Source organism: Trachurus trachurus (genome assembly GCF_905171665.1).
Source record: "Trachurus trachurus genome assembly, chromosome: 5".
NCBI classification, from domain to species: Eukaryota; Metazoa; Chordata; class Actinopteri; order Carangiformes; family Carangidae; genus Trachurus; species Trachurus trachurus.
In genome coordinates, this window is record NC_139896.1 from 30092238 (window position 1) to 30114773 (window position 22536).

At 41.8% G+C, this 22536-nt stretch overlaps 3 protein-coding genes across 4 annotated transcripts; all 3 read right to left on the reverse strand.

Annotated features, from left to right (window-relative positions):
• Positions 1-84: 84 nt before the first annotated feature.
• On the reverse strand, positions 85-2648 carry cisha (cytokine inducible SH2-containing protein a). The gene is made up of 3 exons (XM_083972588.1): positions 2000-2648; positions 1199-1362; positions 85-1025 (listed from the first exon to the last, which is right to left on the reverse strand). Exons 1-3 carry the CDS (start codon positions 2017-2019, stop codon positions 529-531), a joined length of 681 nt encoding a protein of 226 aa, XP_083828714.1. The 5' UTR covers positions 2020-2648; the 3' UTR covers positions 85-528.
• Positions 2649-6302: 3654 nt separating this feature from the next.
• twf2 (twinfilin actin binding protein 2) lies at positions 6303-14899 on the reverse strand. 2 transcript variants are annotated; one of them, XM_083972016.1, is made up of 9 exons: positions 14487-14896; positions 10578-10756; positions 9080-9175; positions 8876-8980; positions 8700-8714; positions 8371-8496; positions 8086-8236; positions 7348-7469; positions 6303-6791 (listed from the first exon to the last, which is right to left on the reverse strand). In XM_083972016.1, exons 1-9 carry the CDS (start codon positions 14581-14583, stop codon positions 6624-6626), a joined length of 1059 nt encoding a protein of 352 aa, XP_083828142.1. In that variant the 5' UTR covers positions 14584-14896; the 3' UTR covers positions 6303-6623. The 2 variants fall into 2 exon arrangements, with proteins under 2 accessions (XP_083828142.1, XP_083828143.1); XM_083972017.1 differs by lacking the exon at positions 8700-8714 and having other exon boundaries at positions 14487-14899.
• Positions 14900-16260: 1361 nt separating this feature from the next.
• wdr82 (WD repeat domain 82) lies at positions 16261-22456 on the reverse strand. Its single transcript, XM_083971500.1, has 9 exons — positions 22102-22456; positions 21115-21212; positions 19534-19600; positions 19304-19403; positions 19082-19198; positions 18838-18993; positions 16989-17058; positions 16690-16832; positions 16261-16532 (listed from the first exon to the last, which is right to left on the reverse strand). Exons 1-9 carry the CDS (start codon positions 22260-22262, stop codon positions 16503-16505), a joined length of 942 nt encoding a protein of 313 aa, XP_083827626.1. The 5' UTR covers positions 22263-22456; the 3' UTR covers positions 16261-16502.
• Between the last annotated feature and the right edge of the window lie 80 nt (positions 22457-22536).

The following is a 22536-nucleotide window of genomic DNA, read 5'->3' on the forward strand; positions in this document are numbered from 1 at the left end:
TTTTTTTTTTTTTACGCGTATTTAAAGCAGCACAATAGAAAAAGAATATAAAGGACAGCAAGATGGACTCAAATTGATTATTTTAATAGAAAAATGTACACATGTAAAAGGTAGAAAAAGTGTTTTGCTGAGAAAAATAAAATGGCGTCAAACGATGTCTCAGTGGAATCAGTGTACTTCTCGGAAACAGTATGTACATCCAAAAAACTGATGAGGGTAAAGTAGATACGGACAATGTCCACATCCGTCATAAAATAAGTGTAGATTACAGTACAGAGGTTTCTCACGAGTGGCCTCGCTCTGGGATACTTCACCAGTCTTTGACAGATTGAGCCTGAAACCAGACACGTCAGTAATAACTGAATTTGTACATATTTCATCAGTAAAAACATGACCCTGTGTCCAGTCTTTCTGGGACTGGCCTCCAACTGCTGGAGCAGCATTGTCATTTACAGGCAAGAACCTATTTCTTTTTTGTATATTCAGTCAGTTCCAACACGGCCTTAATAACGAACTTGACGGGCCCCCTCATACCTTGAAGGGATAGTCCTTAATGTAACGCAGCAGAGGCCTCGGGAGTGGTAGCTGGTCAGGGCAGTCCGAGTGTCTGTTGATGGCGAGGCGTGTGAGGTGCTGTAAGGAGGGGAGGCCCTGGGGCTTGTACACAGCCCGCTTCAGTTTCAATACCACAGACGGCTCCTGAATTGTCTGCTGAGAAGGCTTGGAAGGAGACTCCACCTCCACCTTCCCCTCCTCGCTTTTCCTCTCTGGTCCCATGTAGTGCTGCACCAGGCAGGGCACGCTGGGGAAGGACGACAGGCTGGGCCGGGCCGGGGAGCTGGAGTCCAGTAAAAACTTGGCACCGCTGTACTGGATCCGTATACTGGTGGGACCGCGGGCCGTCCTGACGGAGAGGGTCAGCATGTACATGGGGTGGCTGCTGTCCCGTACCAGAAAAGCTCCTTCAGATGCCTCCTGTAGCGCGGCGTGGGCCTGGGCCGCAGTCACAGCTCCCCAGTACCAACCTACAGTACACACACACACATTCCTAAATATTAGTCACTGTGAACACTCGTTGCAGCCCCATCTTAATGTTTGAGTCACTAAACTATTGCAGCAGAGCATTATATCAATCAGTCTGGATTCTCCACAATCTTATTGGTGATGTTGACGAGCTGAGACACATCTCGTACCGTACCTGAATTTTCTAGATAGCAGAAGTTGGTGGCGATGGCCTGCAGGTCTTTTGCGGGGTCCCATATTGGGGGGGTTGCTTGAAGGCAAGGAGTAGGGGGTACAGTTCCCGCCCGCATGCCCCGTGGGGCTTCAGTGGACAGAGCACTGGGCAGAAGAGCTGCAGGACTGGAAAGAAGATGAAAGATATGGTTTAATGGTGTGAAACTAGATTAAAAACAACAACAACAACAACGTACAGTTCAATACTAATGATGGTTTACTCCTCTGTATGAGAAGAAATGAATCCACGTCACATATTCCTTGTGGTGGCGTTCATTTCTTAATAGTAATGATAAGGAGACGCCCATTCAGATCAGCTCACTGTTGAACTTGACAACCACAAAATGTGACTATTTAGTCTGATTTATGATTTTATAATTACATTTTCATTTAATTCTGATTTTGTGACATATTCTCCCTTTTCTCCCTGCTCGTCTGTTATTGCTGCCAATCTTAGCGAGGGCACTTGAAATGAATTTTCTTTTAATCCAAGTCATGCTTCCCTGCTTAAATAAACTGTTGGCATAATTAAGTTTGTTTTTGTAATTAGTACAACAGACTTTTCCATTTTTGCATTGGTCATACTGGAGTTATGAACATGTTGGGATACACTTGTAACTTATACCCTTTGAAAATAACTGTAATTAGGACCAACCAGTTTCACAGATAGATTTAGAAAACAAAAAACATATTTAACAACAACAACAAAAAAAAAACTAGTTAGGAGGAAGAAAAGCCAAGAGACAAAGAGAAGTCAACTCACCCTGGTACACAAAGAATCATACTATTTGTTGAATCCTGCGGCTAAAATCCAGTTGGCACTATAGGTCTTCAGACAGCGATGAGAACATGTAGAGTTTAAGCTATAAAAAGACAACTCCACGAAAAAATCAACTTAAACATGAATCTGCCGAGAGAAGAGCTGCGAGCTGTAGGCGATTATGAGAAATAAAAAAGAACCCACACACAGGAAGAGCTCCGCGCACCCGCACACGGTCTGGTCGTGTAGTTTTATGTAAGAGCGAGCGAATCTATCAAGTTAACATGAAAAACACTGGAAATCAGAATAAAGTTGAAACCATGAGAGAGCTCGGTGTGTGAGAGCGGCAGCAGCTTGGAGTGTGTTGTCGGCAGAGCGGGACCCAAATGTGTGAAGGACACAGTGTAAAGGCTTGGCTTTTAAAATTTACCGTTTCCTAGAAGTCTATTCTGAGAACTCTTATCAGCAGCGCCGCTCTGACGTCACGCCGGCCGCACCAACTCCCACTCCGCAACAACCGCCGCCGGTTGTTTTGCGCTGCGACGGGCGAAGGGCGAGCGGAGCTGCTTGTTTTTTTTCACTCTTTATTCTCGTTAAACTCTTGCCGAGCTTCGTCGTCTTGTTATTTTTTATTTCGTGCAACATTGCATGTGCCGTGTCTCTCCGTGGACCCGCGCCTCCCCCCCCCTCCGCCGCAGCGCTGGTTCGCCCGGCGGCTCCTGGCTTCGCTGAAGCGGCCGCTCGCTCCCTGGAATCGCGCGGCAGCTTCTCCCTATCCGCTTTCCAGGAATAATTGCAGGGTTAGACTCCGCCCCACCGGGCGGCCCTGACAGAGCCTTCATTCTGGGAATTCACCGCCTCGACATTAAAATAATAGGAATGCGCACAGGCTATTTCCAGTAATATAGATTTCCCTCGATCCTGCTGGTGGAAAAACACGGCGAGAGGTTTTCTCGGAGGTTTGCTGCCGGAGTAATTACGCTCCAGAAAACAAGTTGTTGTTGCGAGTGACAATAAACTAGAAAAGCGAGTTAACCCTTCTGTCTAGACCACGGAAAATGTCACTTCGCTCCCGGGGTGTTTCACTTCTCTGACCCCGTCTGTTAATGTTAAATTATGTTTGGTGTGTTAAAGCATCAAATCAGCTCCCTCCTGCACGGAGCTATTCACATCTTTATATCAGCCACTACAATCAGACCACATGTAATGAAGCTGCTGTTGAGTGGAATACTGATGTTGTTATAAATGTTAGAAACACTCTGATCACTGCAAACAATGGTCTGAGCTCTCTCTCTATCTCTCTCTCTCTCTCTCTCTCTCTCTCTCCCTCTGTCTCTTTCTCTCCCTCTGTCTCTTTCTCTTTCACGTGTGGTAGACTGGAAACAAAGCAACACATGAAGCTGTGCTCTATTATAATCCACGAGAGCCTGCTGATCCCAAATACCTGAATCTCAACTTTTTCCAAGAAATCCTGAATCGAACAGTTTTTTTCTGAGAAGTCTTGTGGCCTTTATCTGTTGCTGCCGAATGCTTTTGAACAAAATGAGAAAAAGGAGAACAATGTTAATCAGGCGGTGTAGCTAACAAGAAACCGGTTAATGACAGTTAATTCACAACAATCACAGGCTATGTTAGCAAATCAAATTAAAAGAGGACGAACAGAACGGGACAAAGGCAGAGCTGTACCTGTTTATAGACATGACATCCTTCACAAGGCATTTTTGAACGTGGTCTTTGAACGCCTCACAATGGCTGCATGTCCATGTGAAGGCTTGTAAAATGTATTGAATTCTCAGGGTGCACGATATGAAAAGGCATTTCTGTGCAGTTCGGCACAGAGATTATAAAATGTTGTCCATCTGGATGATCTAGTTTGCTAACTGAAAGGCCCTTTACGAGGTAAAGAGCAGAGTTTGCCAAGAATTTGCAGATGAAAAGGTACAAACTGTATGAACCTCCACACCAACTCATTCACATTCAGATCTATTTTTATGTACTGGAGCATAATTTTATGTTTGAGTGATTATTTCTTTTAAAGTAGGCCATTATGCTCTACAACTAGCAGGCCAACAACATCAAAGAGATGTTGTTACTTCAGATGTTTATGGAGGCTTGCTAATGTTTTATTGTTTATTGTTTATTGTTAATTACTGATTAACCTGCAGTCTACATTTCTTTATTCAAAGATTTATTATTTGTCCCAGAGTAAGTCAAAAAATAATCAAAGAGGATCACAAACAACTTGAATTAGATTGTGTCTTTTTAAAACTTCCCTCTGGGGTTATATCGAGAGATAAATGTGGATAAAGGATTAAAGCTGGGAAAACATATTTTTCATTCAATGGGGTCTTCAAATATTTACTCAATTGTCAAAATAATTCAATTATGTTAATCAGCTAATAGACCAAATGATTAGAGCTCTTGGGTAGCTAAAGTTATGAACTACATTTCCCATGTGTAGCTACTTAAATGAAGAAACACTCCCTTTAATGGCAAATAGGAAAACATGTTTTATACTGGTTCCTGTGACATTTAGAAATAACTGATTGTCCACTCAGGTGTTGGGAGATGTAGAGCAGGTGAAACAGCACTAAAAACAGAAGTCTGGGTGTGTGTGTGTGTGTGTGTGTGTGTGTGTGTGTGTGTGTGTGTGTGTGGTGATGTGTGGGAAGATGGCCGGCCCGGAGCGTGGAGCAGGAGACACAGGGCCACAGGGAAGCAGCAGCAGACTGTGACACGGCCAGCACACATCAATCCAACTGCAGCTTATTAAATTAAACATTCTCAGAAAGCTTTAATGTTCCGTCTTTTGTTTTCAGAGATGTTCCTGAAGTTATCCCCACCACATCTGTGCAAATGTGTAATAATTTCCAGCTGTGACTGACTAACTCCTTCATTTCCATTATGCGCCGGCTTTGCGGAACAGCGACGTCTGTCAGCAGCACACACTCCCCTCCCGAATCAACACCACGCCGCACCACATATCTGCAGGCTGATATCCTAAATATACTTGACTCTTCCTGTGTGAACACACTACATTCTGAGAAGTTACTGAGAATCAGAAAGTGGACTGATGTTTGGGACACAATGAATAACTGCTGTGCTCCTCCAAAGAGGAGGGAGGGGGGGGGGGGGGGGGGGAAGGGGGGCTTCTCCTGAAAGTTCTGAGAAAAACTTTCAGTGCCTGGAATCAGCAACATAAATTCATTCATTGTGTGTTAGAGATAAAACTTTATTCATGAGCTGAGCTTTGATCACAGGGAGCAGGCCTGGAAAAAAGTGCTTTATTACAGAATGTGAAGTGACTGGTTAGTTGATTTAATTGACAAAATATGTAAAAATGCTCTGGCCTGTATTGTGGACCTTTTTTTAAGGTGAACTCATTTATGTAATTTGAGGTTTTAGGGATGTTAAAGACTGAAGTATATTTGGATGCAGTACAGTAACAATAGTGTTTCATCCATGCCAGCAGCATGACTCCTGGGGGGAACAGGGCTGCTCCCCCACTCCACCCAGTCTGAACCATCTCAACAGCTACTGGATGGATTGATATGGACCTTAAATGCTGCGAGAGAACAAAATGCTCCTCGCTTTGGTGATCCAATGACTCTGCATTAAAAACTGCAGGTATCAGTTATGGAAATCAATCATGTAACCAGGAATCTTAAATCTGTATAGTTTGATGACGCAGCAGATCTGTGCTGTGCATACACAGGCCTGCACATACAGAGCTGAACTGCAGCTGAATTGATTTCCATCCAGTCACATCAACACACTGCAGTCTTTCAAACACTGCAGCCTCCCTGCACTTCGCTGCCGTGACATGAGGGCGAGTGGAGCGGATGCCGGGACGTACAGCTGTTGGTCTAATTTAAAACCACTCAGATCAGATCAGATCAGAGATTTAACTATCCTTTTACTATGTAAACTCCACAGGCCACCGACAACATTAAATCCATCCTGACCATGTAGAATATTTACACTTATGTAACAGGGGGAGTATTTCCATGCATTAGGCACTGCATGCTGGACAATAAGGACACAAATCTGTACTGAGAAGGTCTAATACCACAGTATAAACAAGACTTTATTTAGAATTTCCTTTTCATAATGTATTTTTTTTTTCTTACAAACATTATTGATACAAAATGTGTATTTGGAGGCTACACATGAGGCCTGAAACATCTGACTGCACATTTACAATTCAGTACAAGTCTATTACATTAGAAACTGCAGGTTTATTTTTAATATCCAGGGAAGGTCCAGACAGAGCAGCTTCATAATAACAAGGCCATCTGTCTGACTCTTTTTCCTGATACAGAATGTCATAAATAAACATGATGCTTTGTAGTTGCTGTTATTCTCGTAACGCTTTCTTAGATAATTATCGCTATTCATTGTGTGATGGGTCATTTTCAGCTGAGAACAGGAAACAGAAGCACAGATACTCTCCAGCACATGACCATCAAAAACATTTTTTTTTTTTTTTTTTTTTTTTACATATCACAAGTGTTTCAGTCGAGGAAATCCATCAATGTGCTCTCACTTGTCCGGGCCTGACGAGGCGTCGTTGGGATCTAGGGGAAGTGTGGGACGGAGCTGCTGTGGGAGAATAGTCTGTCCACCTCTAGCTGTTCTGGACAGTCTCTCCTGTCCCCTTAATGAGGCGCTTGTGTCCCCTTTTCCCCGCAGGCCCACGGGGCTTAGCGAAGGCCTGTTTGTGGGCGTGCTGCTTGGGATGGACCTCGTCGTACAGGAACTCGTCTGTTAGTTCATCTCCATTGTCAATCTCCAGCTGCACAGAATTAAAAATAAGCCAGTGTTAAGAGAAAAGATGTAGTGAACAGACTTCAGGCTATTCCCTGAAATCTGTCAAAGACTCCTGTACATAAATTATTTTTATCATACTGTGGAAGTTCGCCAGTGCAACCGGAATTTCAGAAACACTGAGGTCATGAGTCCATGTCCCCCCCATTTTAAAAATAATTTCCTTTTTTACACACTTTGTTTATTCTGTTGAAATTCTGTTTTCCATGCAGCTTGAACGTCTGAATGCTGTTTTTTTTGCTGAAGAAACAGTGATTATCCTTTATTTATTTATCTATCTGTTTTTGTAAGTCTGAAAGCTATTTAAACATATTCAGTCTGAAACAGTGAACTCACACTCTAAATGACCCACCACAAGCAAGGCTTTAATTGTAGGGTGGAAAAAACAACAACACAATTTCCTGGAAATAGATAAATAGAAATAAAACACAGCCTCAGAGTACTCAGTTGGAGTAGTAACCCCTTCACAAAATTGCGTTGTCCAATTTTCTATCTGCGCTTGCATCCATTTATCCATCCATTACCTTTTTAACAATTTCCAAATGGTAATCTTTCTCCACTTCCTCCAGTAGTCGACTCTTGCAGCTGGAATATAACATGCGTTCCTTGATGCTGCAGCTGTACCCGGGCATGGAGTATATGAACACTGTGCACAGAGATGCAAAGATTTGTAGATTATAATGGAAGATGTACAGTATATTTCTTTTTTCTTTTTTTTTAATTGGTGAAGTTAAGTTATAGGGACTAAAGGACTAAACATACAAACAGTCGACATACGGTAAGTACAAACAAGAGGAAACAATGTGAAGTTATGATGATACAGCCTATAGGTAGTGTAAGTGTGTGTGTGTAGATGAGAAGGCAGGTGGAGTGGTATTATATACAGATGATACAATAAAAATAAGTAAATAAAGTATAAAATGTACAGAAGAAAGAAGAGGTGCATAGATATGATATGAAGGTTTATATTTCTGATGTTGATCACAGGTTCAAACACCACTAACAGATCACTACGTTTAAAATCTGTCCCTTTTTCCACTGAGTTGTGTCTGAGTTTAGCTTTTACTTTTCTCCTTGTAAAACACTGGACACTTTCACCTCTTCAGGTTTCTACTGAGATGAGAAAAAAAATCAATGTTTTGTTGTACTGTTTACACTGAAAGGCAATTTTCTGTGATGACTAAGTGCTGTCTGAGTGTATGAGGCCCACACAGTTGTGATGTGTGTCAGAGTGAGCAGTCCAGGTGCACGGGCGTACGTACCGACAGATTCCAGGTAGTCTCCTTCGTGGGAGTGTTTGTAAAGGAAGAAGTGGTATCTGGGAGTGTCTTTGGGAACTCTGCGGGGCAAATCTCGGGTTTCTGTCGGGTTGGAGTGGACCAGCTCGATTATCTCCTTCTCTACATCCAACCTCTGAAACACAATGAGGAAGTGCTCAGTAGAAACCCGCTGCGTCAACACTCCTGACACCAGACTGCTCTCGACGGAACAGTGCCTCCGTTGTTCCTTTGGGTAACCTTACTCTTACATGAAGCTCTAACGCTCACCAGTTGTATGTAGTTGATGTGTTTTTGGGCAAGCTGCTGAAACGCTCTTTTGGCTGTCTCCTGCAGAGGGAAGGCCAGGCCCTGAAGCGTCTGATGCTTACTCTCCACGCTGATCTCTGTCTTCACCTGCAGGGGGCAGCAAGCAAATACACAGGTTTCAACGGACACTTGTGAGGGTCAGAGAGATGATCCAGACTGTTTGATGGGTAAACACAGCTTCATGTTTCTGTACTGCTGAGCAAATGTGTTTTGAAACAATCAATAGTTCAACATTTACTGTTTCTGGATTTATTTAAAATAATATACACGTGTATCAGGTATCAACATACCTGTTTGACCCGGCCCTGAAAGAGCAATCACAATAAAAAAAAAAAATTACATTTCAAGTACAGGACATTTATTTAAGACAAAAGAAGAAAAAAAAAGAAAAAGAAAAAAAATTCAAGGCACACACAAAGCTATGAGCTACCATGACAGCACAGCTGAGGCTGTGTTGACCTCTCACCTCTGTGATTTTGATCCTCTGGAGCTCCTGTTCAGCTAATGTGAGCGGGGCAGGACCTGAGCAGGATGACACATGACGCTGGTAGCCCTGCAAGCACACGTCCTCCTGGTGTTGCAAGAGAAACAAGAGGCCTTTAAAATGCGTCATCAACAAAAATAGACAATCCGTCCCAGTAAATTACAATGTATTTTTAATAGTTCTGACCTCAGCTGTGCCAAACATCTCATACTTCACGTGGCCGCCACCGAACTCTTTCTTCACCGTGGCGCGGGTGGCAGCGTACAGCATCTTCTGTTTGACCTGCAGCCATCACAGGGGAAATGTATATGTACAGTCACTGCTGACATTTTTATGTTTAGCTCAGGTGATTTAAACAATAAGGAAAAAAGTAAAAAAAATAAAGTAAAAACTAAAAATTGATGACAAAGCAAAAATACAACACTCCTTTATTTGAAAGGAGGCCTCTGTGACACATGGAGGTATGGAGTTTAAAAAGATGTGGGTCTTATGTAGCAAGGAGAGTGCAATGACTGACACTCTCCAGTTGCATTATGGGAAATGTAGCCTAGGCTCCAACATTTTGGAGCATGGCCCATGTTAAGACTGAGATAACCATCTGAAGTAACATTTACTCTTGGGTGGCCGTTGGTCAGCCACAGTATTGTTTATCTAATGCTAAGTGAATGGCCATTTTGATTACTATGAACTTGGATGTATGTGATTTATTCAAGCTTTTAAGAAAAGTCTTATGTAGCTGTGATTTTCTGGTATTTATTTTAGGTAACACTTTATAATAAATACACACTATTAAGCATTAAATACTGAATTAATCATTTATAACACATGAATACTCATTATAAACACAGTTAAAAATGTTTTACTTATCATTGATAAGCACTAACTGTATTTATAAACTACATACTAATCAGTATTCATGCGTTATAAATGAAGAATTCAGTATTTATTAATGCTTAACTAATGCTTAATAGTGTGTACTTATCATAAAGCGTTACCCTTTTTTATTTATTTTGTATTTCTTGCGCCTTTGTTTTATTAGGACTAATAAAATGTTCTTTTTATTTTCTACAGTAGGAATCTTATGCTACTGATGCTGTTAGTAATGCATTTAGCAGATGAAAGCCATGATAAATAAATCAGAACAATATGGGACTATGATCTACAAGTTATGAAGTGTGTAGTGATTCAATAGTACATTTATTACTTATTAAAGGTGTACAGAAATGGCCGTTTGTCCTGTTTGTCGCGCCGAGTTGTCACGAGCTGCAACACGAGTTTACCCGAGTGAGGAAAACGAATTTGATTGGTCGTTATCGAGCGGGCGGGATATTCAAAGCTTGGGGCGAGACCGAGCTCCGTGTGTGTGTGCGTGTCTCAGACGTTGAATGACGGATTACGGATCCAATATCAGTGGCTGGTGAATCGTGTACAGGCTGACGTATAATCCGTGCGCCTGCATTATCCAATGCGGAAAAAAAAATACACACTTTCATCCCGGATTTACTCAAAAATAGAATTTTGCACAAAGTTTGGCCTACAACGTCTGAAAGATGAGTTATCACATTAATTTTATCACCCAAAGTGGGCTCAAATTCAATTTTCTTTTCTGTACACCTTTAAGTGTATCTTTGAAGTATAACAGCTACATGTGTCAGTGTATGAATGATAACGTGACATGTCTTACTGGAGACTGGTCAGGGGACCATGATACGAAGATCCACTCGTAGCCCTGTGCATTCTGGGAGTCGAGGCGGTACAGGATGTAGCAGGGCTCCTGGTCATCCAGGAGCGGAAGCAGGAAGTGATCATAATCCTGGTCCCAGCTCTTTTCCGGCTCTCTGTAGGCTCCCAGCACCAGCTGCTCTGAAAATCAGACCACAACTCATCACATACCTTAGCCCCATTCATATAGTTCACATATGGAGCACATACAGTGGCAACTACACTACTCACAAAAAGTTAGGGATATTTGACAAGAATATCCCTATAAAAAGTTCATGCTACAGTGATATTCTAGCATGAACGCCTTTTAAGTAGAAGGATGCAATGGTAATTTCTTTACCTCAAACAAAAGCTAACAACAGTGGTGGCTACAGCACAACAAAAATCTCAATGTCTCAATAACTTGATCAGTTTGATCAAAGTGTTGTCTTGGTCTCATGATGTCAACATGTGAACATAGTGGAGAGGAGAGGGAGAGAGAAGAGGACTGTCTACAAACTGTCACTGAACCAGAACATTTAGTGGTTCAATGACAATTGAACCACTAAATCAGATGGTGCGTGTGATGTTTGTGGTTAATCACCTTGTTAGAGAACAGCATGTTATTCAATAAGCACTGAAACATTGAACAATTGGACATGTGCATTCAAAAGTTTAGAGAAGGTTAGATTAAGTTCACCTGTAAAGGTTATAGTGCATTTTAGGTGCATTCTGAGATTTTATCCAAAAGCCAAACATCCCTAACATTTTGTGAGTAGCGTATATGGCCATACAGCCATAAGCAGTAATGATTTACATTGCAATGTAAGTATGAGAAGCATGTTGCTGAGGACTGAAAATGTAGACTGGAGCCTCGGTTCGTTGTGCCAACACTGTTTTGTTTAGTAAAGTATCTATTTCATATTCTGATTTTGGTATCACTTTATAATAAGTAGACACTATTAAGCATTAGTTAAGCATTTAATACTGAATTCATCATTTATAACACACAAATACTCATTAGTATGTAGTTTATAAACACAGTTAAAAAGGTTTTAATCATCATTGATAAGCAATAACTTTATTTATACACTACATACTAATGAGCATCCATGTGTTATAAATGAAGATTCAGTATTTATTAATGCTTAATCGTTTGTATTGTAAAGTGTTATGCTGGTTTTTATGTATATATTCTTTACTATAAGTGCTGTACAGTATAGACAGATAAATATAAAGGCCTTGGGAGCAACTGCCACAGACAGGAGTGCAGGGTATGGTGTTTGCCTGTGGGGGCAGAATGTGATCAAGAGGACTGAGGCCTGACTGACCCCAGCTGGCTCACCTGACCCGATCCACCTGAAACACCTGATGACCTCAGCATACATCACTGCTGATGTTCATTTTTTCCCTTTACAATAGCTCTGACCTCACTTATCAGTGAATGATTCCAGATTCATATTCGACCATCACACTCTCGGTGCTGACTTCCTCATGTGTGAAGTCATTAAGCCGATGTCAGGCTCAGAACCCACACTGATCATCTCACTGTTTCTCTATGCGCTGAAAGAAAAAGCACAGGCCCACCGCTGAGTTAAAAATATCCCCCGATTAATTTCTGACTGACAACACTCTCTCTCCGAGGAGATGACGACGTAATCAAAGCCTCCGTTGCTTGGATTGATTAAATACACAAAACATATGTGTAAACCCCAAAGTCTGATGTCCTTGTGGGGTGCAGGGGGATTTCCTGACTGTCTCTTGGGGCATGTTGCTATTCTGAGCTGCAACACATTCCTGCTCTGGCCGCACATACTTTCCATCAGCCATTCTCTCTTGGTCCCTATCTTTATAGGTCTGTGTCACTATGAAATTATGGAAATGGTTCACTTGAGGTGTCGTCTGCTGCCTTTGTTTCCCCTTAAAGTTTAAAACAGGCCCATTAAAATCATTAGACGTGAACCATCAGCAGGCCGCTGGGAGGAGACCGACTGGCATACCCAGCCGCTGGTGATGAAATTGTCTGGAATGATCTTGTTTCTCTCTTGACATTGGAACAAACACGGGTGTCACCGGTCAGCAGCGCAGCGTGCCACCACGGCAAGTCACATGTGGCTCCAAATAGCCAAGCGACGCCTCAGAGAGATCAAACTGCTTTGGTAAAGGAAGGGACACAGAGCCGTGAGACTGTCTCTCCCCGTCACCACCTTTCTGCAGGCATCAAGTCTCCAAATATCGAGACAGAAATGTTTCATATGATAGACGCTGTCCACAAAGATAGCTGCAAGAGCTCCCAGAATGCCTCTGGAGCATGAATCACGTTACAAGCGTGGGAGTGATGCCAAAAACAAGATGTAAACATCTCATGATCACATCAGTCTACGTTGGTAACCAGCCACCTAGAAACCTATTGCCACACTGACCATTCTTCACATGGACTGCTCAGCTGACACACTGAACGCCTGTTTGGACACAGCAGCTGCTGCAGTCTGCTCTTCTTAGAAGTTAGCCGTGTCTGTGGCAGTGGTTTTTTGGCTGGAGTCCATTCAACACTCAGCTCCGTGTACTTCTAACCAGAGATAAACAGCCTGCATCTCTGAAGTGGCGAGTGGCTGAGCCGAGGACAGGCCCAGTTTGAGCCTCCCATCTATTATGCATCGGAGTCACCGAGCTGAGCATCTGTTTTCCTGCTTGAAAAAATACCCATGAATCTTTGAGGAACCGGGAAGGTACTTGAACGACATGATGTATTAAAAGTTTTCCTGAAAGAGTTTGAAGACTCTTCTACCCATGAGGAAGAAAAATGTTTCAGATTGGAGTATACAATATTTTTGACCTCTTTCTCAAGTTGTTTTTTTAGTCCAGACAAAGCTGGAAATAACAGTCACACTCAGAGTCTGTGTGTTACCTTCAGTAACCATTTGAGAGGTTGTTCAAAAATACAATTTAATCACACAGCAAATTAACTTATTTTTTCCAGATGGTTTTCTCTGCAAAACGTCAGTGGTGGTAAATTATCTTTATTATCTTATATTAGTTATCTGGAGTTTTCATGTTTCATTGAAAAACTAATTATTATCTCTGATGTAGCCTGATGCCTGAGTTATATCTGATAGCTTCATGTGAATAAGTCTGAAGTGAAAATAAAACTGGGTTATTTGAATTTACATGAAAATGTAAAAACTACATTGCTGCATTTAGTTCTTTATCATTCCCTGCCCCAGTAAGCAGCTTGTGGCCCAGTGTGAGGCTCCTGAGCACCAGGCAGAATACCACTGGCCGACAGGATCAGATTCAGAACAAAGAGCTTCCAGGTCACGACACAGAGTCAGGTTGATTGTTTTAGAAAAGGGGCATCAGTCATGTCATAGGTTTAGTATTCTATACAGATTATGGCACAAAACAGGTGTTTACAGCCTGTTTTTTCTTTTCATTTCTTCATTTCAGCTTACAGCTCATGTAGGTCACCGCGAGACACTGTGCCATTTAGAGCAGCCAAGAGAAACACTGGTAATCAGCAACTTTCTTGATAATTTATCCAAATATAAAGACTTTTTTTTAAAATAATCATTATAAATTAGGTTTTCACTGTTATCTGATAGTGTTATTGTAAGGAGCCATGAGCCAAAACCAAGTGGAACTTGTGTTACAGAGACTGGATCCTTTAGTGACTTTTATGACGGTGATTTGTTGAATTCATTTGTAATGTAATAAACTAGGGGGCTCAGTTGTAAAGTAATCCATGTGCTGTGTTATAGGTTAAACAAGCAGACATTAAGTACTTGAAAGCCCACTGTCAATCCCAAAACTAACAATGTGGATGATTTATGTTGAACATCCAATCACAGCCGGAGCAGGCTCATCCCAGTCTCGACACCCTTGGGTCACTCACCGTCTTGGATGCGCACCTTGATGAGGCGCACTGCTCCACCTCTTGCCCTGGCCAGGAACTCCCTCAGCTCTGGCGTCACCACAAGTGCGAGAAACATGGCGGGGTCAGCGGTCTCTTCCTCCCGCCAGGCGCTGTAGCAGGGGTGTTGAGAGACAAGAGGAGAAACAACAGACAGGACCAGAACTCCGCACCGCAGCACCAGGAACCAAAGTATTCAGTCCAGTCGAGAGGCAGAAGTGAAGAAGCCCGAATCAAAAGAGCCTGTTGTGAAATGGTCCTTTTTAGCTCAGATGTGACCAGGGACAGTTCTGACTCGCTGAAGAAGAGGATCTCTGAGTGTGTCTCCACTGGTTGAGAGAGTGTGACAGTGTGAGAAGGGACATTGCTCAAGTAACTAGGACAGTATCATGTGCACACTGTGAGGGAACCTGATCACCTCTCTCCCAAATTTAGCTCCGACCATCCAGACCTAGGTACTGGTCTGTGAAACCCCCCACCACACACACACACCAGGCCCGACAAGTGGAGGAGGAGCGTGACCCAGGCAGCAGGCCTAGTTAACAACTTCTGAGCCAAGTATTGTCCCAGAAAGAGCTGTATTGATGGGATGAGACTTGCCATACTGTTTTATCATTGACAGAATTCAGTGGATTTTACTCAACCTCTAATTTGGGTTTGAGTAATGCACACATATTCTGCTCTTCATGAAACACAAATCCATGATTTGAGCTGAAGTGTGAGGAAAAAATCTGTAATAAAAACAGCGGTTTCATAAAGAGCAAAACTAGATTAAAAAGAGCATGTTAAGGTGGTTGAAGCCTAACCCTCCAACATGTGTTGACTGAGACTTCAAAAACATATTCACTAAAAGGTGGAGCCCTGCTATGGGTATACTGATATAATTCTATTTCTTTTATATCATCTTGCTTTATTCTATCTTATTTTATATTTTTCTTTATCAATAGTCTCTATCTCTTTTGTTGTACCATAACTGTTACCATGTATATGAAACATCAGATATGATGAATATAATTCTGTACATGATTTTGAATGAAACTTAAATAAAAATTTAAAAAAAAAAAGAAAAAAAAAGCATGTTGCTGTGGAAGTGTAGACATAGACAACTTTGTTAATCTCATGTCTCAGTTGAGTTGTGTGGTGAGAATAAAAACTGACCATCAATACCAAAAGGGGAACTTGAAACTCATGATTGACTGATGAGAAAGCCCAGCTAATGACTGACTCTGTTCAAATGTTTCCATTTCTCTACAGCAGTGGTTCCCAACCTTTTTTGGCTCGTGACCCCATTTTGACATCACTAATTTCTGGCGATCCCGCGATCATGTGACTGCACTTCAATCAAAATGCACCAGCTCAGATATTTCTATATGCTGCATTTTATTTGAACTTGATTTATATTCGAGAAAGTGACAGTACATCATACAGTTGTTTAAAATTGTGTGTGGTGTTTTTTATTCAGAATTTCAAAAAGAATAATAATTAGTTAAAATATATCCTTATCAGTAATCTTTTTTCAGGCGACCCCATTTGAATTCCAGGCGACCACAGGTGGGGTCCCAACCCCAAGGTGGAAAACCGCTGCTTAGTCTACAGTATTCACATAATAAAATAACCAAATGTTTCATGAAATGTGTTCATTAAAAAAAAGAGAACATGATAAATAATATAAATAAATTTCACGTTATCACTGAACAGCCTGATCTGATTTGAGCTGGCCTGGCTTTCTTGGTCGATACCCATGACCGCTTCATTGTGTGTTATAGACAACAGTAAGAATAAGCGTGGACAAACACCATGTAGTCGGCCATATTTACAAAGAAACAATTTAATGTTAAATAGAAATATAAAAAAGACAATAGAAGAGAGCACTATTTCTGAAAACTACTTATTTACAATTTGACTTTTTAAGTTTGCCACAAGTCCCTGTGTTCACATAGAGCTGGTTGTGCTGACCCCTGCTGGTCACTTCCTCTCTGCCCTTCAGGTGCATCATCATCAGTCATCGATGGTTGGCAGCCAGAACGCCTGAAAGATCAGAGAGCATGGAAGTGTTGAGTCGATTTAGGTATGTGCCCAAAACGATGAAACCCTACACATATAAGTGGTACCACACACACACACACACAACAAAACACAGTTTAGAAATCAACTCCTTTGGTCCATGCTGCTGCCCCTCACTCACCATGTTGGAGCAGGCACTTGCAAATGTCATGAACTTGGGGTTGAACTGCAGGCAGGTGATTGGTCCTGTGTGCTTTCCATCTAACAACGCCACCTTCATACCGCTCTCTGCATTCCACACGTGGATCTTTCCGTCCTCAGAGCCTGAAATATACGGACAATAATGATTAAGACCTATAAACATGACAATATGAAAAATGATGAAAACAGGAACTGCTTTGTTACAAGATGGTGAAGTCCAGTTTTCTTTTAACTGATGTGTGACAACAACAAAAGAAGAAATGGCAACCATTAACTTACCAATCATAACGAACTGGGAGTCAGGAGTGAATGATGCCTCTAGTGTTACACCTTTACTGTTGTTGTAGCCCTGTGGAGAAATAGACAGCACCATCCATAAGCAATTATTCACACACACTGATATAATAAAACAGGAAACATAATAATGTTAATATTTGATAGGTGTATAAAAGGTTCTGACATTTGTGTGCATGTATTATTGCACCTCCCACACACTTTGCAGTGGTGTGTAAAAAGAGTGAGAGTGGTTTTGATTCATCTGTGATCATTGGTGTCCTTGTTTTGTGTGCTCCAGATGTGCTACTCCAAATATTAAGTCAGTGAAGAAAGTTTTTTTACTAAATGATGAGTTAGTCATATTCTCATTTGTATACTGTAACCCAAGGTTACTATTTATCTCGTCCTCTCAGACATGAATGAAAACCAAACAAATTGCTGTTTTAAATAGCACTTTTTCATTCTGTTCAATTTAGTCTTTGAATGTGTTATTTGACTGGCTGAGGGTTTTCCATACATCTGTAATTTCCACTTTCACACTGTCCAAACTGCTTGATTTAGCTGTGCATCTGTCCTTGTGGTTTAGTGTCAAGTAAGTGATACTTCCATATGTGGAAGAAAATATTCATTCGGTGAAGTGGAGAGATCAAAACCCTACACCTATGAGTGTCTCTGACTCACTCAACACACCTTGATAATTCAGTTGTATGTCTCATGTTGATTCAATCCTGCCTGGTCATCAGAACCTTTAAAGGGGAACTATGCAAGTCCGGCTGTTTTCGCCCATGTGCATTTGTTTTCAACAAACCGGCGAAAAATCAATAAACGGAGCGGTGGATAACGTTACATAACATATACGATGTTACGGCGTGTGCTTGTGTAGTCTTAACCGTCAGAAACAAAAGATTACGGGTTATGGAGCGCATTTGTGTGGCGGTGCTGCAGAGACGAGAGCTGGGACACTGGGGCGCCACGGCGGCCAGGTACTACACTGATGTTGCAAGGTTGGTTTTCAGCCGTGAGACGCCAGGTGGTAGGCATCACAATTACTCCAGAGCTGTTTAATTAAGGCTAAAAAAATTAGTGGTTCCCGGGTGTCGGAGACAGTCAGGGAGAGTCGGACGACATCGGGGAATGCGCGGAAGCTGTCGGGTCTCATCGGGCCCGATTCAACATGCACAGTCGGGGAGCGTCAGACGTCGGGAGAGTAGACTCGTCGGGTACTCTGATTGGCTGTGTGCTAGCTATGGCGATTCTGATTGCCGGTGCCCTGGCGAATCAGCGCGGTGTGTGGGAGGGGCGGAAGTGACCACAGTAATCAAACGGTGCGGTCTCTCCTTATTTTTTCCCTCCTGCGAAGTCTTCGGACAATAACGAGCCTGAGAGCAGACAACACGACCATCAGCTCAGCCAGAGCGATCATTCTGCTGCCAAGCTTTGTTTTCCAAAACGTCTTCTCAAAACTAATAACAAGCTAATGTTGTGTGCACTTTGTTTTAATCTCCATGGGTTCTTCTATGGTTTCTCCGTTGTCATTTCCTGTTTTCAGGTTTCGGATCACTGGCACGAGACTAGTGCCGCCCGTTGTTAGGGAGACTTATTGCATTTCGCGCAAGCGCAGAACGTACAGGCTGCTGTGTAGTCGGCAGTAGTTGAGGCGGTGTGTTGCACTGCTTCCTCTCTCCCGACTCTGTCTGACGAGAGGCGACGTAGTCATCGGACAAAGGCCGTCGGCCATCAGCTCGCGTCGGGGCATTTAGATGAAAATGCTTTCACTCTACACCTAACCTAGCCTGGACTTGTGATTTTTCTACAACACATACATAGAGGATGAAGATGAGTTGTTTCTTACCACAAAGGAATGTAGCACAGCACCCTTAAAAGCATCCAAGATGCGAAGAGCCCCGCCATTAGTAGAAAGAAGAATTAGTTTTCCGTCGTTGCTGAACTTTAGCCCTGTCCACTCGCATGTCCGATCATACTGAAGCTTGAAGGTTGCAAAGGGACCCTGTGAGAGACAAGAATGACGATGACTCATTGGAACTATAAACATAAATGCCCTTTGTCACATTCAGACACACAAAAAAAAAACTTGCCTTATCAAATGACCGCAGGTCATAAAGTTTAACCATCTCTGAATTTATTCCAGCAGCAAAAATGAGACCCTCTGGATCAAATGAGCAGACTGGCTTCCCCTGTAGGTGCATCAGACCCTGAAAGTGACAGAAGACAAGACACGGTCAGTATCAATTATATCCCTATTTAACAACTTCATATTACACATTAGTGCCACCTCAGTGGATGTTCATCATGCTCACCTGGCAGTTTGGCGACCGGAGATCCCAGAGGCGAATTGTTTTGTCTAATGAGCCAGAAATAAATGTGTCGTCCACAGGAGACATGGATAATGATGTCACTCTGATTGCATGAAAAAAAAGAAAAGAAAGAAAACAAGGCAAAAAATGAGAATACAACGACTTCTTAATACAGATACATGTAGGCATGTAGATAACAATGAAAGACAAGCCAGCATAAGTTTAGTTCTCACCTTTTGTTATGCCCAGGAAAGTAGCGGATGTATTTGTTGTCATGAAGGGAAAGGTACCGGATAGTATCTTAGGGGAATGAAGCAACACCGTAAAAGTGAGGTAGAGCACCACGTCACACATCAAGTAGAACCAAGTTGCCAATTAAAACATTCAGTTGATTTTGGGCAGGTCTGATGAAGTGACTCAACCGTGGGCAAGGCAGTCACTTGTACAGTTAGCTCCTGTATGGGGCAGAATCACAGACCCTCAAACTGTACAAACAACTACCTCAGACCAAAGTGAGCAGTGTGCCCCCGAGCATCCAGCAGCTTTCCACAGGAGAAATGGCATCCTTAACACATTAGTGTCTCCACAGTCCAAACAAAAACTAGGGGTGCACCGATTATTCGGTAACCGAATATATTCGGCCGAATATTGCAAAAAAAGCAACATTCGGCCTTCGGTGGAATGAGCGCAAAGCAAGGCCGAATATTAAAAAAAAAAAAAAAAGTCTGATAAATACGCGATCGCGCGACAATGGAAACGGCAGCTTAAACCCCATGGAGCTTTATTAGTAGGTGACTCCTACTGCTGGAAAAACAACAGCAACAAGAGCAGAGCACAGCGACCGCGCGCACCGTTGCACGTCGCTCCAAGAGCCCGGTGCCGGTGCGTCCTGTCTGCGGTGGAGACACAGCCACTGAGAGGACTGAGTGAGGGGACCGTTCCTGTAGGAACGCGCCTTTTAATTAATCATTTAAAAACCAAACAACAACATGCTGAGTAGGCTACGAAAGGGAGAGACGGCTGCAGCAGTTAAAACGAAAGTTCCTCGTCCCAGCATGTCGCCAACTCCGTCCGTGGCCGACGTCTTTTAAAACAGAGTTTCCCAACCTTGGGGTCGGGACCCCACGTGGGGTCGCCTGAAATTCAAATGAGGTCGCCTGAAATGTCTAGCAGCCTAATTGATGAATTTAAAAAAATCTGACCAAGAAAGGTTAGGAACCATTGTTTTAAAAGACACTTGGGTTTTTTTGATGAGCAACGGCAACTGGAATATTCAAAAACTGTCAGAATAGTCAATAAACATTTACTTTCTTTGAAAATTAAGTTAAAAAAAACATTTTATTTAAAAACTTTATAACCACTTTCAGTATTCGGTATTATTCGGTTATTCGGCCAAGCGTTTTGATTTTATTCGGTATTCGGCTTCGGCCAAAAAAATGCCATTCGGTGCACCCCTAACAAAAACAAATCAAAATACATGCAGAATGATTAGCAAGAATGCCTAACATTAGAAAATGTCATCATTCTAACATTACAATGAAATTATTCATCCGTCCGAGTGAACACCTCTCTTCTAACTGAGTGGAACTATTTTGCTATTCTCAAGTGTCTTTACTGACCTATTATTCATCACACAAAACATCACCATTACAGGTAGAACCACTGATTGGTTAATACTCATGTTTATCATTTCTCATGTAAATTAACTCTCACTTTGGGCACACACAGAAATCTATTCCATGTTTTAACAAAAACAAACAAAAAAACATCATATAACAAAAATACCATGGTAAAGTAATAATGTGTTAACATACCATCGATTTTGTTGGAACTGTAGACCACAGTGTTTGCAGCATGTGTGTACCTGATCAGATCCACTCCATACTTTTTACTGTAGAGAGTCCTCTTTGGTCTGCCATAAATCAGAGTAATAGGAGAGCAAATAAGCATTTAAAATGGTAACAATAACAATTACAATACATTCTAAAAAATTATCTAATGGATTTATTATAATTACTTATTACAGCCTAAATGCAAATGTTTAACATCTACATGTACCAAGAACTGATCTAGCCCGTTCAAATGCATTTGAGATTATATTATGTTATTTAAATACTATTTTCCATAACCATTGGATAATTGTTAAATCAAAAATGTAAATGCCTGCCAATCACATGCATCCACTTCTTATTTCAGAAACTAATCACAACTAATAACCTCTGGATTACCATTTCACCACATTATTTTTGGATATATTTGCTCACATGTCGACTATTATATTTTTCACAGAAGATGAGCAAACAATCACATTGTGTATACATGTATTAAGACCTTAACTAGCACATGACTAAATCGATTAACAATTTCGATCGATTAATCGCCTAAACAAGGCAGGTCAATTCAGTAACATTTGTTATTATAGTCTTTTTTTTAAATCCAACATGATCTATCCAGACATTTTATGTATTTCCATTTTAATAACACGTTACTGACGCTGTTATTAACCAACTCATGCGTGCATAATTGTATACATTTTAAACCATTAGAAATTTTCAGTGATCGACCTCTAATATTAACCAAACAGCAAGTTGTCCATTTGCACGTAAGCTTAAACACTATAAACTGAATGGTTTACTGCTGCACAGGTTTTCAAGCTGCATTCATAAACGGAAATTTCACATTTCATACAACCGCTGCAGAGTATCTTCGCAGAGTAGCTAGCAGGCCTCGTTAGCATGGTTAGCACAGCAGGTAACTAACGTCAAAAACAACACAGTAAAATAGGCAGAAACCGCTCTTACTTTCCCTCCTGGCAGTCGTACAACACCAAAGAGTCGTCATCGCTGCTGGAAATAATAGTTTCTCCGTTTGAACTGAAGTCGAAGCAGTTAATTTTGTCTGAGTTTTCTCGGAACACCTTAGCAACCCTGAAGCTCCGCAGCACATTGTCCGTCAGCTTCATGATGGCCTGTCTGTCTCTGAGGGGAAGCAGGCCCTCGTTTTTACACTGGAAACCGACCTACAGACGCCCCTAATGGTGTTTCGTATAGATATATGAACGGTAGCGGTGCCAAAAGTTATTTTAGAACAAGTGTAATTCAAAATCTACGACGAAAGCCCGCCTGTGATACTTCTGATTCACGGGAGGGAAAAGCACCGCCTTCGACACGTCGGTGACGCGCATATTCATCACCTGACACGCGCATTTGAAGGAAATCACGCGACACGCTAGTTAT